Here is a 13591-nt window from a genome sequence, read left to right as displayed (position 1 = left end):
CTTTCTGTAAATCACTTGCATGCAGTGGTTGCTAGCTTCAATCCCTGTCATAAATACAGAAACTGGATGGTCATTAGAAAACCAAGCATCTACTTCATTCAGCAAGAACTAATCTGTAAAAATGCATATTAGCATTATTAGGCATTGGAGTCTCCACCAAAACCTGACGTAGAGAAAAGTTCTTCAAAGAGGACTTTTCTCTCTGCTGGTTTCAGTATAAAAATGATGGAAACCCAACAGACACCCAGCAGCCCCATAACAGTCTATGGAGTCTGTGGGTAACTGCTGTTGTAGCAAAGCATTCTGTCCCCCGGTGTACCCAAACAACAGAGCCCAGTGCAGAGTGGCGATGAGTGTCTCAAAACAGAAAAACTCTGTCTAGCACATGTCCTGAACAATTGCAAGTATAACAGGTTGCTGTTCACATTGTGATTGTGTTTGAGTTTTCCTGGGCTGAGAAAAGCTCAAGCTAGTCCAAGTAGTAGAACTATTTTCTGTTTAGTTAGCACCTGGACAAGGGCTAGGACTGTCTTTATGGTTTGTTTTTTGGTGTGCAACCTATGGAATATATTGGTTGAAGATAGTTTAAATCAGAATATCCTCTGTGTTGGGATGATATCATTGTGTGCGTTATCCCATTATGTAAAGGAGACCAAAATAATTGAACACTTTTCAAGCTCTGAACTTTATGCTTAGGGAGGACATGGTAGAATTTTGGTGCGTGGCCTCAAAATCCTATAATTGCCTCTGTAATTCTCAAAAAAAAACAAACAAAAAAAAAAAACATTATAATAAATGTATTAGAAAAAGAGGCAGAATTTTGTGGTCACTGACCAGGACTGCATCATCCATGAGGTAAGGCGCCATTTCACCTTTTGTCACAGGTAGCAGAAAGTCTATGCGCAGTCCTGCCAATAACAGCCTATAACCTGTGGGTTTATATACACACACATCTATTTTAAACATCTATATTACATTCTCATTGATGCCATATACTTCAGCGGCCAAAGCCATATTGTCTGTTCAGATGTCCTCTGATTTGTAAAATGCTGCGGAATATGTTGGCGCTATAAAAATATATTATTATGTCCTTTGGCCAGCAGAGTACTGTACGGGTATTAGAAATATAGTGCATCAGTTCAAAGATCTTGAATATGGAAATGGCCGTCAAAAGGGAGGGAATTCGTGGATAAATTCAACTACAGAAAAAGGAATATGGGAAGACTAGCACAAGAACGGGAGGAAAGAACACAAGGGTATACAAAAAGGATGACAAGGCAATAGCTGGGGGCAGAGAATCCTGAATAGGGGCCATAGAGAGAGCGCAAAGATTCAAGAGATTAGAAAACTTTGTAGACTCCTTAAATAATAACCATGGCCACCAGAGTGCCTCAAACCTGAAGGAAACAGAGGAGTCCTCTGCCACCGGGATCTCCATTCTCTGTATGCGGAATGTGAACATGGCTTAATCAGAGGGAAAGACGGATTTGTATTCAGGATGATATGAAACTCTAAAATCAATATGTATGAATAAATTCTACTACTGTGCCTAATAGTTTCTTCTGCCCTACTACTACTTTTCTCTTAAGACTGACAAAAGTGAAGTTGGTACAGACAGGTCTTTATCACCCTCAGCAGTCTTGTGAATAAACCGTTATGATATTAACTGGATGATTAAAATACATAAAGCCACTGGCACTCATAAGCTACCTGATGCTAAGGACCCCATTCACATTCTGTGTCCTGAAGTAACGGAAAACCTATATCTATCTAGTTTCCCCATACTCATGATGAGAATGAGTCCTAATCTAAGTATTACATCTATGTGTAAGGGGTGTCCCTACTGAAAATATTGGGAGGAAGAAGGATCAGCATTCTACATTTCACTATGCCCGATCCTTTGTTCTCACAGGAGATAAGACACCACCAGAGTAGTCTGGAAGGAGCTTATTCCCTTCTTCCCATTGAAAACACATGCACACTCTGATGAACGGAGCATGCATGTGTATGGGGGCCTGTTGGGAGCAATAGCTGTTGGCTGAACAATCATTCTGAGGTCTATGGTCAACATTAGCCAGTGGCAGACCTACACAGCAAAAGCAAGTGTGAAGGTAGACCATGTCCATTCTTATTTTTATACATGCTTTATACTGCTTAAGAAATTATATTTTTCTTTGTGCAACGTTTATACATTAAGATGGCGCCCATATCCAGTACCGCACCCAGATGCTGACGCACATGATCGTCATGTGGTTTACAAGAAAGACAGTATCATTTCTCGGGAAATCAAAAGCTAAGAGATGTTGAAATTTAAGAGCCAATGACTGATCGCCAGTGTATTCGGATACAAGACGTATATGCTTACAGCCTGCCGTTATCTTATCTTTCTTGCATTCCTGTATAAAAACTGTAACTTCCTCAATAAACCTCAGTACTGTGTGAGCAGCCAGAGCGTCCAGCATGGCCTGAGATTGAAACTGAACCACCTTGTGTCAGAGTCTCTCTTAGCAAGCGCGCACATGCATGATTGATTTGGAGCAGGTGACTGACCACTGGAAGTGACCTGTATTCTGGCGGAGGTCACTACCTCAACACAAGTACATTATACAACATCATTGTTCTGGAATAAAGGCATAAGACTATAATTCATGCAGATCTACTGACAGTAGGAAGCTGCTTTTAAGTTAAAAAGGGTCCCTCATCTAGCGAGTCCATTTCCAGCTGCATAGGTTGCATATATGGTACGTCCTCTGCTGGGGTTAGTAATAATCAATATCTATTCTTTATTTGCTACTTGTTGGCTGCATTTTCTATTTTATTCCCAGAACATATCAACATGACTTTGTTGCTGAAATGTCAGATTTGGCTCTAATTCTATTTAATCTTGACTGCCACCGCTGGATCACCGGTGTTGATGGAACCTGGCATTTCAAGCCTCCAAATGAAATAAATCATAAGCTTTGTATTATTTCTGCCTGTTGCTATCCAGTAGTGCATGAACAGAGCAGTTCATAAGCATGTTCTATTATGTTTTGTGAAATAAATCACTTAAACCTTTCTAATGAACATTTGTTCCTGCCTTTCCTCCCAAGCAGTTACATACAACTCCTACAGCCTAGGCATTGACTCATGATTTGTGGGTGTCAATAGAGAGCTGACAAGCCTTGACTTAGGAAGCAAGGCTGAAAACACAGCAGGAGTGCTGGTATTTTTAATATAGCATTCCATTATGAACAGAAATGTAAAATAAATGCAAAAAAGGGCCCTATGGTCTGTAATTCCTTCTATATGTAGTATATGAAAAGTTCGGAAATGCCCAAAGAAGTCACTTCCTATCAATAAATTAAATCCTAAAGTTGTCCATACATACTCAATGTCAGCCAATTTCAGCAAGACTGACCGGTATATATATATATATATATATATATATATATATATATATATGGGAGTCTCCCGAAAAGGATTGGGTAGTTAGATTCCAACATACACCATCCTTTTGTTTTCAGAGATAAAGAGACATCTTTGATGGCACCTTACTGCCGTCTTCCTGTTTAGAACACAATTGACCATTCAATCGCATGTGGGGGGGCAGAAGGAATAATTCATACAAGGGCAACAGCATGTGGCCAGCCTATGGGGCAAGTTCCCCCAAAAGACCACCAATTTCTAGTCCTCTCCTATTTATAACACACAAATTACACAATTGATACATCATCCTATATCCCAAAAGTTACAACCCACCAAATATACAAAACACAGGATATTTCAATTGGGAAATTATAAACCTCTTTATTAGAATAAACCATGTTAAAATTCATAATAAAATCTAACACACACATCACCTCTTATAATGGCAATCCCAGAAAAAAATTAATATAGACCAGTGCAAATGGGACCACTCCCGAGGAGTCAGTAGATTCACTTGCACTGGTATGTGTTGCTATTTTCTGATTGTATTTAATCTTAAGTTTGTGTATTAGCAGTGCCACTTTCTTTTTTTGGATCAAAAAATCTTATTGTTATCATATTTCACTATCTGCAGCATTGTTATACAGAAAACAATATGAATCAACATAAAGCAAATACACCGACAAGCAAAAGGGTAACAATGTTTTGAACTTATGACTTTCATGCTCCATATCTCACCATCCACTACAGCTTTGAATGTGAAACCTCCTTCATTTTATAGACAATCATCTTGGCTATCTCATACATAAATTTGACTTGCAACTATTTAGCATATGATTAGTTATGCAGATCCTTGTCATGTTACTGCATTGTTACTGTTTTGCTCCTGGTGTTGCAAAAATCTTGTTCTTTTATACTACAAATCACAACCTGTTCTCACGTTCTCTAATAGTTCAGTCTGTTAATAGGTTGATACCCAAGTGAAAGGTGACTGGTTCAAATTGAGGATCAGCCATGAGGATTTCCCAAGAAAAGAGAAACTGTATCATCCAACTCAGCGATAGCCATCTCTTGGCCAAGAAAATTGCCAAACTGCATCATGTCAGTGTCATGACAGTTGGAAGAATATGAAATGAAATCTGTCCATCCATTCAAAAACCAGGAGGTGGACGTTCAGGCAAAATATTGGAGTCAACAGTTCAGCTCATCACAAGGTCTATCAGTTCTGGAGCAACCAACATGGCAGTGGAAGCGGCTTGTGTGCTTTGTAGTAGTGAGATCACAGACATACATGCAAGCACCATGCAAAGTGAGTTACACAAGTCTGGAATGATGAACCAAACAAAAGGTGAAGACGCCTCAATATCAATATCGTCATAAGAAGCGTCTGCTCAAGTTTGCAAAAAAGTACAAAAAGTGAACAGAAGATTGGAGTGATAAGATGAAAGTCACTAGACTGACCTCTGATGGGTACAAATGGTTCTGGAAGAAACTAGAGAAAATGAGGCTCACATTGAGAAATTGAAGGAACTGTCAAAGTCGCTGGAGGAAGCCTGATGATATGGGGCTGTTTCACAGCCAAAGGAGTTGGATACTTCACTAGGATCGATGGTCGTCTCAATGAAAGCATCTTACAAGACAAATTACTTGGTACACTCAACTATTATGGGTATGAAAATAACGACATAGTGTTCCAGCAAGACAATAACCCGAAACATACATCCAGAGTAGAAAATAAGTGCTTCAATGACCGTAGTGGATAAGAGGAGGTCTGGTTTGGTCACCAGACCTCAACTCAATCAAACATTTGTTGGTAGAGTTGAACCAACATTGGAAATGTATGCTATGTATGAGACAGCCAAGATGATTGTCTATAAAATTATGGTAGTCTCACATGGGAAGCTGTAGTGGATGGTGAGATATAGAGCATGAAAGTCAAAAGTTCAAAATATTGTTACCCTTTTGCTCATCAGTGTATATAAGATTGCAGAACATAACCAAAACCAGGAAAAAAAAACAACAAAAATGGGCATACACAATCCTTAGGTAGTACAAAGTTGTTCTAGGACTATGTTGCTGCCTGAGTACGCCGGCCAAATAGCATGCTTAACATGGCGGGAACCCTTGGTGGCATGGGATCTCTAGGACCAAGCACTTAGGTGATGAGGCTGTGCTGGGACCAACACGGGTAGTTACAATGCGCATATGATACACCATAGCTGTTCAACCTTGAGAGGACAGACACAATCCATCCATGTTCAAGTGAGACTGCTCTGATTCTATTCCTGAAATACTTACAAGATCTGATAGTAGAGCTCTAGATGGTAGCCTCAACACATCTGGCCACGGGCCACACACTCAATATGGCTAGATCCAGCCTGATCAATGCATTCAGTTTGGAACATACAGTAGTTCCTTTCTGGTTGGGGTGGTGGGCTGGGTTGTGCAACTTAGGAAAATATAAATGGATGTGGATGATACCCCAGTGCCCAGCAACCCCAACATATACACTTTAGGGGATACGGTTAGAAATATTAAGCAATGCCACCTTTACTAGATATATTTGTCTTAGCCTTAAAAGGGTTGTCCAATAATTGGACAAACCATGGAGGAGGCCGGGGATTGTGTAGCATAAAAAGAAAATACTGAACTCACCTGTCGCTGGCACGCTATTGTCTTTTCAATATCACACCATGCCCTTGCTGGTAGCTGGTAATGTGACTCACATACGTCATTAGGCCCTTTTCAATGTCTGCTGACAGTTTCAGTAGTCACAGGACTTTGGCTGGTGATGGCATGGTGCAAAACCAAATGGACATCAGAGCGCTGGAGACAGGTAGGTATAGTTTTGTTTTTTTATGGTACACCTACGCCTCTGTGGTTTTTCAAATTCCTGGACAATCCCTTTAATAATTGTAACTTGTGCAACATCAAAAATTTCTAATAACATCTGTAGACCCTATTAACATTTTTATGGGTTTGCCATTATAGTGGGTGATATATTTGTAAGATTTTATTTTGAGTTTTAACATGATTTATTTTAATAAAGGTGTGGTTTTTGGTGAGGTTGTGCAGTTTATAACAGTTATACGGATCAAGGCTTAAATACCTGAATGTGTTCCCACAACATTTTAAATAAAAAAAATACTACAAAAATAGACATGATGCACATAAATGATTCACAAAGAAGTTACTTACAGCTGGCCAGATTACTCCTCCGTAGTTTTCGATGGATTCCTGAATAATAATTTCGTACCCTGCACACCAGAAATGTTCTTTCCCAAAACAGGAGAAGACAGTGGGAATCCATTCCTTGCGGGGTTGGACAGATTGTTCGAAGTTACATATGACATCTATAAAGAAGCACAATTTTTTTTTTTACGATAATGGTGGAAATACAACATATATTATACAAAACAACTATACTAAAACAACAAATCATATTTCACCTATTCAAATATACTGGATGAATGAAAAGGCATCAACATGTTAGACAAGCTTAGTCTTTTCTTATTTTACTAAATATGACTCTACAATTAAGTTATTTGTTTTTGAACAACCTTAAAAGTTTGAAAAACATTTGTCTAGACCCAGGTCAGAACATTAAGGGCCTAGAAGTTTGAAGCCAGCGGCGGAAGAAGACGCGAAGAGAGCCTGTTCCTGAAGAAGATAAAGGCGGCGCTGGAGACTTCTCTCGCAGCATTGGGGACGCCCACAGTGCTGCAAGAAAACTTATTTGCATACCGACAAAAACCGGGATTTATACCGAACGGTTGCCCGGAGAAGACATCTAAAGGTAGGAGAAGAATAGCCTTTCTTAAGTCTATTTCTACGTGTTAGGGACAAAAAAATTGAGTTTTAATGATCTCTTAAAAGATTATTTCCATCTAATGAAACTTTGCCATACCACTAGGATATGCCATCAATTTATAACATCTAACTTCTGTGACCCTCACCAACCTTGAGAAGAAGGGTGCTGTTTTGCCGTTTTAGTGCCATGGACCCATCACTACAGTACATGCTATGGATAACGGCATCCTTTCAAGAGAATGTACTGCAATCTACTGTACAACCAGTGGCTGGTAACACTGGTGTTCAGGCAAAATTTTGCAGGAGATACAGGGCTAGAGGGTCTCAGAGATAGGACCCCATAAACTGGTGGCATACTCTAGAGATAAGCTATCTCTATCAAATAGTAATAACCCTTGAACCTCCTAACAAGTGCGAATACAGGATTGTGTTGTAGGTGGGTTCATCGAAACGCACTAACACTATCACATACAAGGATTTGTGCACACTTGCCAGCTGTATGAAGCAGTTTCACAAATTAGAGTTTACTAGTCAAGTGGGCGGTAACACTGGTTTCTCTCAAGGAAGTGTCATTGTGCACTTGGCTATTTGACCCTAATTTACATAAATACTATAAGGCCTTTGGAATGGTGGAACAGATTTGGATAAACAAAACACCCAAAAGCTCAGATCAGATGAGTTATGTCATCAAGGTTTGAAGATCTGGTGACAGGTTTCGTAACCGATCTCTAACATAGGGCAAACGCATTGTGGCAAATTCATCATTTCCTCTATGCTAAAAAACTGGCATAGAGGGATGATATTGAGCCACCAAACGTAAACCTCAAGCCCTGACTTCAGCATTGTCGGTCACATTCTGGGATTGTGGACGGGGCAGGAAATGGGGTGGGGCATTATCATTATTAACTCATGCCAGTTTTCGGACCCAGGGTAAGCAGAGAGATTTATGAAGAGGCTGCAACCTCTTTATAAAACTCCCTCTCCCTGCGTCAATTGGGCCATTTATTAAGATTGGTTTATGATACGCCAGTGTTAATAAATTTGCCCAGTGAGTCACTGAACAATAGGACACAGCTGAATGGGTACTGTGTAAATAACTTCAGAATGCTTGCCCCCTAAATAACTGAGATGCACCTACTTTAAAGGCATCCTATCATTTAAACACATTTTTTTCTCCATACCATGTTGAAATAGCTTTAAGAACGGCTATTCATCTCCTACCTTTAGATGTCTTCTCCAGGCCGCCGTTCCTTTGAAATACTGGATTTCGCTGGTATGCAAATTAGTTCTCTCGCAGCACTGTGGGCGGGCCCAGTGCTCAAAAAGCACTGGGGGCGTCCCCAATGCTGCCAGAGAACTCTCCAGTGCCGCCTCCATCTTCGCCAGGAACGTCATTTTCCTGTGTCTTCTTCCAGCGCAAGCTTTGAAACTTGTAGGCCTCGGGCAGAGCCTACTGCACATGCCCACGGCCACAAGAAAAATGGCCGCCTACACAGTATTGTAAGCGGCCATTTTCTTGTGGCCTGTGGTACAAATGTTAATCTACAAGCAAGTGAATCAGAGCTGGATTTTACATTTTCTTCTGCCAGATAACAGACTGGGCTGTCTCAGCAAAATGTAATTAACTGAACTGATTGTCCTGCCAGCAAGAGCAGTGAGTGAGTGACATCACTTGTCCTATCTCACAGGTCCGTGGTTATGGTAACGTTGTGTAAACAATGGGAGTAATAAGTTCACATGGCAGGCAAACAAAGCAGTATTTCGAAAGTACTATATTTAGGAAAAGTCTTTCATTTACATAAAATACCAATGTAGATAGGATCCTTGAGATGGGACAACCCCTTTAATCCCTCCTGCCCTCTGTAGGTGCTTATGTACAGTATATTAAATGCTCAGCTTCTTAAAGGGAGTCTGTCAGCAGGGAAATTGGTATGGAACTGATTACAGTGTATGGCTTCTACACTTTCCAAAGATGCCTTTCTTATTCTGCATTAGAGCTCTATTTTCATTAAAATTGGCGTTTTATTCTTTTTTAAATCAGCTGAAAAGGCCTTTTGGGGTGTTTCGTCTCCTGCTGGGACTTTGCTCTTCGCTTAAAATAACCGCACCCAACTGCAGAAAAGGTATGACAAACTGAAACATGTCATTCAAGCAATTGATGGAGGATCTGGGCGGCAGTCATCTAGAGCTGAGAGTGAAGCCCCGACAGCAGAAGAAACAACCCTAAAGCCCTTTTCAGATAATTCATATAAGATGGAATAAGTGTTCTTAACGGAACATCCCCTTTAACCAACAAAATGCCATTATTTGTACATGCAAGATGCAAGACAATTAATCTAATCATAACCCAGTAAACCTAGTAGCCTGTTACAATATGTAACTAGTTGTGTTTCAACTGGTAGTCACATGGATGGCAAAGTCTCAACATTAATATTAAATGGAATGTTCTGAAAAGTTGGAGAGAAACTAACTTTTACACATGATCTATATTTACGTATTAAAAAGCACCTTCTCCTAAATGAGAAATGGACAGTCTTCTATAAGGTACAGTATCAGGAACAGTATAAGATACAGGTATCAGGAACAGTACTTCTTAAGGAAGTTTCTGAGTAGGGGACCAAGAAAACTCATAAACAGTTATATTACAAGATAAGAAGTAAATGTCAATGATGTTGTGGTGTTTGCAGGTGATTTGGGGTAAATGGTTGGTTATTCTCCCTATGTCAATGAACAAACAAATTATTTCTCATCCATCATTGTAAGGAGTATATTATATAGAGAGGACACCTGTGTATACAATACATGCCTGATCTGCATGTCATATACCCAATATTTCTGCCTCATTGTCATACAGAGTCACCTCCATGTTATGTTTACCCAGGACTCATGTCCACATCACTGTGCCTAAGGCTGACAGACTAAGTTGTGGTGGCATCTACAGGTAGTCTGCATCCTTTCATCTGCATCATGCTGTGAGATGTGGGTCATCATGGCCAGCCTCCTCTACAATGCTACAAGGATGGTAGTAATGGGGTACAGTAAGGAGAGCCTGTTGTATATGGACGTCCTCACAGGTTGGAGTGATAACAGGAAGGTTGGAGACAAATAAGCTTAATAGTAAGAGCTTGCTGGATGGGTTCATTGCACTGTGCACCTACCTTTCTGATCGTCCCCCAGTACAGAGGTCTCTGGAGACTCGGGGTCTGGCACATCCTGCTGCTCTCTTCCTTCTTCATCACCCACAGTTTCATCAGCTCCCTCCCGGCTGTCCTCCTCCTCTGCAGCGGGGAGCTCAGGCTGCACACAGGGCACACACTCCAAACACTCAGCATCCATAGCAAGTCCCTGAACCCAGGGTGGAAGACGAGCAGGCTGCGGGGATCAGACAGAGCACCTCATGCCCTGGCACTCCTCTTATTGTGTGTGGAGGCAGGGCTGGGGGCAGGCTGTCATCTGCTGATGCTGGGGAAGGTTGCAGATGGAAACAGGCGACTGTGCTCCTGTCCTCCAGGAGGGGGGACCCAATGATTACTAATCTGATCCACGTCCTGCAGGAGACACAATAGAATACATAAGGAAGCAGCTCTATTGTATCAGACTGCCATTAGTGGAGGAAGTCTATGGAGACACGTGCTGGCATGTCTCTATTTACACTGCTATATGACAGACAAGGGAAGAGCAGATCTGCTCATGTCACATATTGCATGGCTGTAAATATTTGTGATGTGTAATTGTATCTAAATATTGCATCCTCTATACATAAAGTATTAGTTATGCATACCTCCCAACTTTTGAAGAACCGAAAGAGGGACAAAATGTGCGGCGCACGTAGCGCGCCGCGGCAAATTTAGCCACGCCCACTTTTGTGTTGACTCCGCCCACTCGTTAATTTTTCATGTGCCTGCACACAGTATAATCCTCCTACAGTCACCCGTAAATTATATGTCTCCCCTCTATCTCTCCCCCAGTTTCATATACACCCTTCATCTGCCCCCAGTTTCATGTCCCCCTTCTATCTCTGCCCCCAGATTCATATCCCCACATCTCTGCCCCCAGATTCATATCCCCACATCTCTGCCCCAGATTCATATCCCCACATCTCTGCCCCCAGATTCATGTCCCTCATCTCTGCCCCCAGATTCATGTCCCTCCAGATTCATGTCTCCCCTCCATCTCTGCCCCTAGATTCATGTCCCCCTCCATCTCTGCCCCTAGATTCATGTCCCCCCTCCATCTCTGCCCCTAGATTCATGTCCCTATCTCTGCCCCCAGATTCATGTCTCCACATCTCTGCCCCCAGATTCATGTCCTCTTCATCTCTGCCCCCAGATTCATGTCCCCACATCTCTGCCCCCAGTGTCATGTCCCCCCCATCTCTGCCCCCAGTGTCATGCCGTCCTCTCCTTCATCTGCCCCCAGATTCACGTTCCACCTCCACATTAAACTTACCTTCTCCTCCGCTCCCTCGCCGCTCTCTGCGCGCCTCTCTCGCTGACACATGCGGCTGAAGGAAGGAGCTGACACAGGTCAGCTCCTCGCTTCGCCGCTGCGTGTCTCTCTCGCTGACACATATGCGGCTGAAGCGAGGAGCTGACATGTGTCAGCTCCTCGCTTCGCCGCTGCCGCCGGCTCCTGGCTTGCAGACGCGACGTGACACATCGCAAGCCAGGAGCCGGCGGCAGCGGCAAAGCGAGGAGCTGACATGTCAGCTCCTCGCTTCAGCCGCATATGTGTCAGCGAGAGAGACACACAGCGGCGAAGCGAGGAGCTGACCTGTGTCAGCTCCTTCCTTCAGCCGCATGTGTCAGTGAGAGAGGCGCACAGCGGTGAAGCGAGGAGCTGACCTGTGTCAGCTCCTTGCTTCAGCCGCATGTGTGTTCAACTCAGATCTGCGTCCTCTGGACGCAGATCTGAGTTGAAATCGGGACATATCTCCCTCCAACCGGGACCGCGGGACATGTCACCCAAATCGTAACTGTCCCGCGGAAATCGGGACGGTTGGGAGGTATGAGTTATGTGCAGTAGTAAGAATATTCTTTAGCTACGCAGTGTAGTTTGGACGTTCAGGCTGCGATTCTTCATATTTTCTACTTCTGCCTTCTTAAAGTCATAACTTCTTTATTTTTCTGTTCACATAGCCACATGAGAGCGTAATCTTTGTGCGGCAATTTGTACATTTAGTTGAACCATTTTTGATTAGCTTTTATTAATGTTTTTGAGAGGTCCATGTAAAAAAATAAATCACACAATTGTATTATTATTTTTAGCATTTTGTTTTTAAGACAACCACTCTACATTAAAAATGACCGGGCATCTATGTGCACAAACCATTAGGATTCTGGTAATACCTTAGTCAATTAGAGATGAGCGAACACTGTTCGGATCAGCCGATCCGAACAGCATGCACTCATAGAAATGAATGGAAGCACCTGTGACGCCGGCCGGACGCCGGCAAGGTCAGCGTCACAGGTGCTGCCATTCATTTCTATGGGTGCGTGCTGTTCGGATCGGCTGATCCGAACAGTGTTCGCTCATCTCTATTAGTCATATTAGTTGTGTTAGGTTATACCACTGTACTAAATGAAATGCTATTTTGCGGAGATAAATAATTTGCCTGAGGGCTCTGTATCCTGATGGCCATCAATTTTTAACAGTTTTGTTGATAGAGCTATGTGAGGGCTCTTCAGGGCAAGTTGTAGTTTTGACTGGTACCTTTTTTGGTATGGGCAACTTTTTGAGAATTCTTTATTGCTATTTTTGGGAGGCACGAGGTGAACAAAATATTCATTTTCGCATTGCAGTATTTTTTTTTTTTAAAAGAAATTCACTATACAGGATACATAATGTTAATAATGCTTGATCACGTGTACAATGTACTGCAATCATTGTGTATTGCAGTACATTGTACATAAATTTCCTATATGTTATAGGAAAAGGCCTCTTTAATTGGCCTCCTGGCTGCCATGGCAACACCTCAAACACCGCAATCAAATTGCGGGGGAACTGGGAAATTGAGAGGGAAGAGTGATCTACTCCTGTGCCTGCAACAGATCTGTGCCATACTATTATGGTGCTGAGTGTTAACTATAGACTCAGCGTGATATAATAGTATAGCGCAGAGCCTTTAAGGCTTCATGTAGCCAATAGCTTGTACTGTGCAAATGGTAACACTAGGAGGACACTATGTGCAGAGCAGCACAGGCCAGGATCTCTAACAGGACTGAAAGATACTCGGGCTAAGTTCCCTCTCCCTGCTGACAAATAAGCACTTTTGATTTAAAGAGAGTCTATCTGAGGTCCTGACACACAAGGCTAATAAAACAGAGCAGGGATGCAGCCAACAACAAACATGAATGCTAAATCATGAACATAA

At 42.1% G+C, this 13591-nt stretch overlaps 1 protein-coding gene across 1 annotated transcript in view; it reads right to left on the bottom strand.

Annotated features, from left to right (window-relative positions):
• LOC142195519 (protein-lysine methyltransferase METTL21C-like) overlaps nt 1-13591 on the bottom strand; it is a 43954-nt gene that overhangs the window by 7694 nt on the left and 22669 nt on the right. The window contains exons 3-4 of the mRNA XM_075265372.1: nt 10377-10766; nt 6607-6761 (exon numbers count right to left, since the gene is read on the bottom strand). Coding sequence (XP_075121473.1) covers nt 6607-6761; nt 10377-10554 — 333 coding nt within the window. The 5' untranslated portion in view covers nt 10555-10766. The remainder of the gene's footprint in view (nt 1-6606; nt 6762-10376; nt 10767-13591) is intronic.

Source organism: Leptodactylus fuscus, chromosome 2 (genome assembly GCF_031893055.1).
Source record: "Leptodactylus fuscus isolate aLepFus1 chromosome 2, aLepFus1.hap2, whole genome shotgun sequence".
NCBI classification, from domain to species: Eukaryota; Metazoa; Chordata; class Amphibia; order Anura; family Leptodactylidae; genus Leptodactylus; species Leptodactylus fuscus.
The sequence above is the reverse complement of the archived record's forward strand: the minus strand, read 5'-3'. Positions and strand labels throughout refer to the sequence as shown.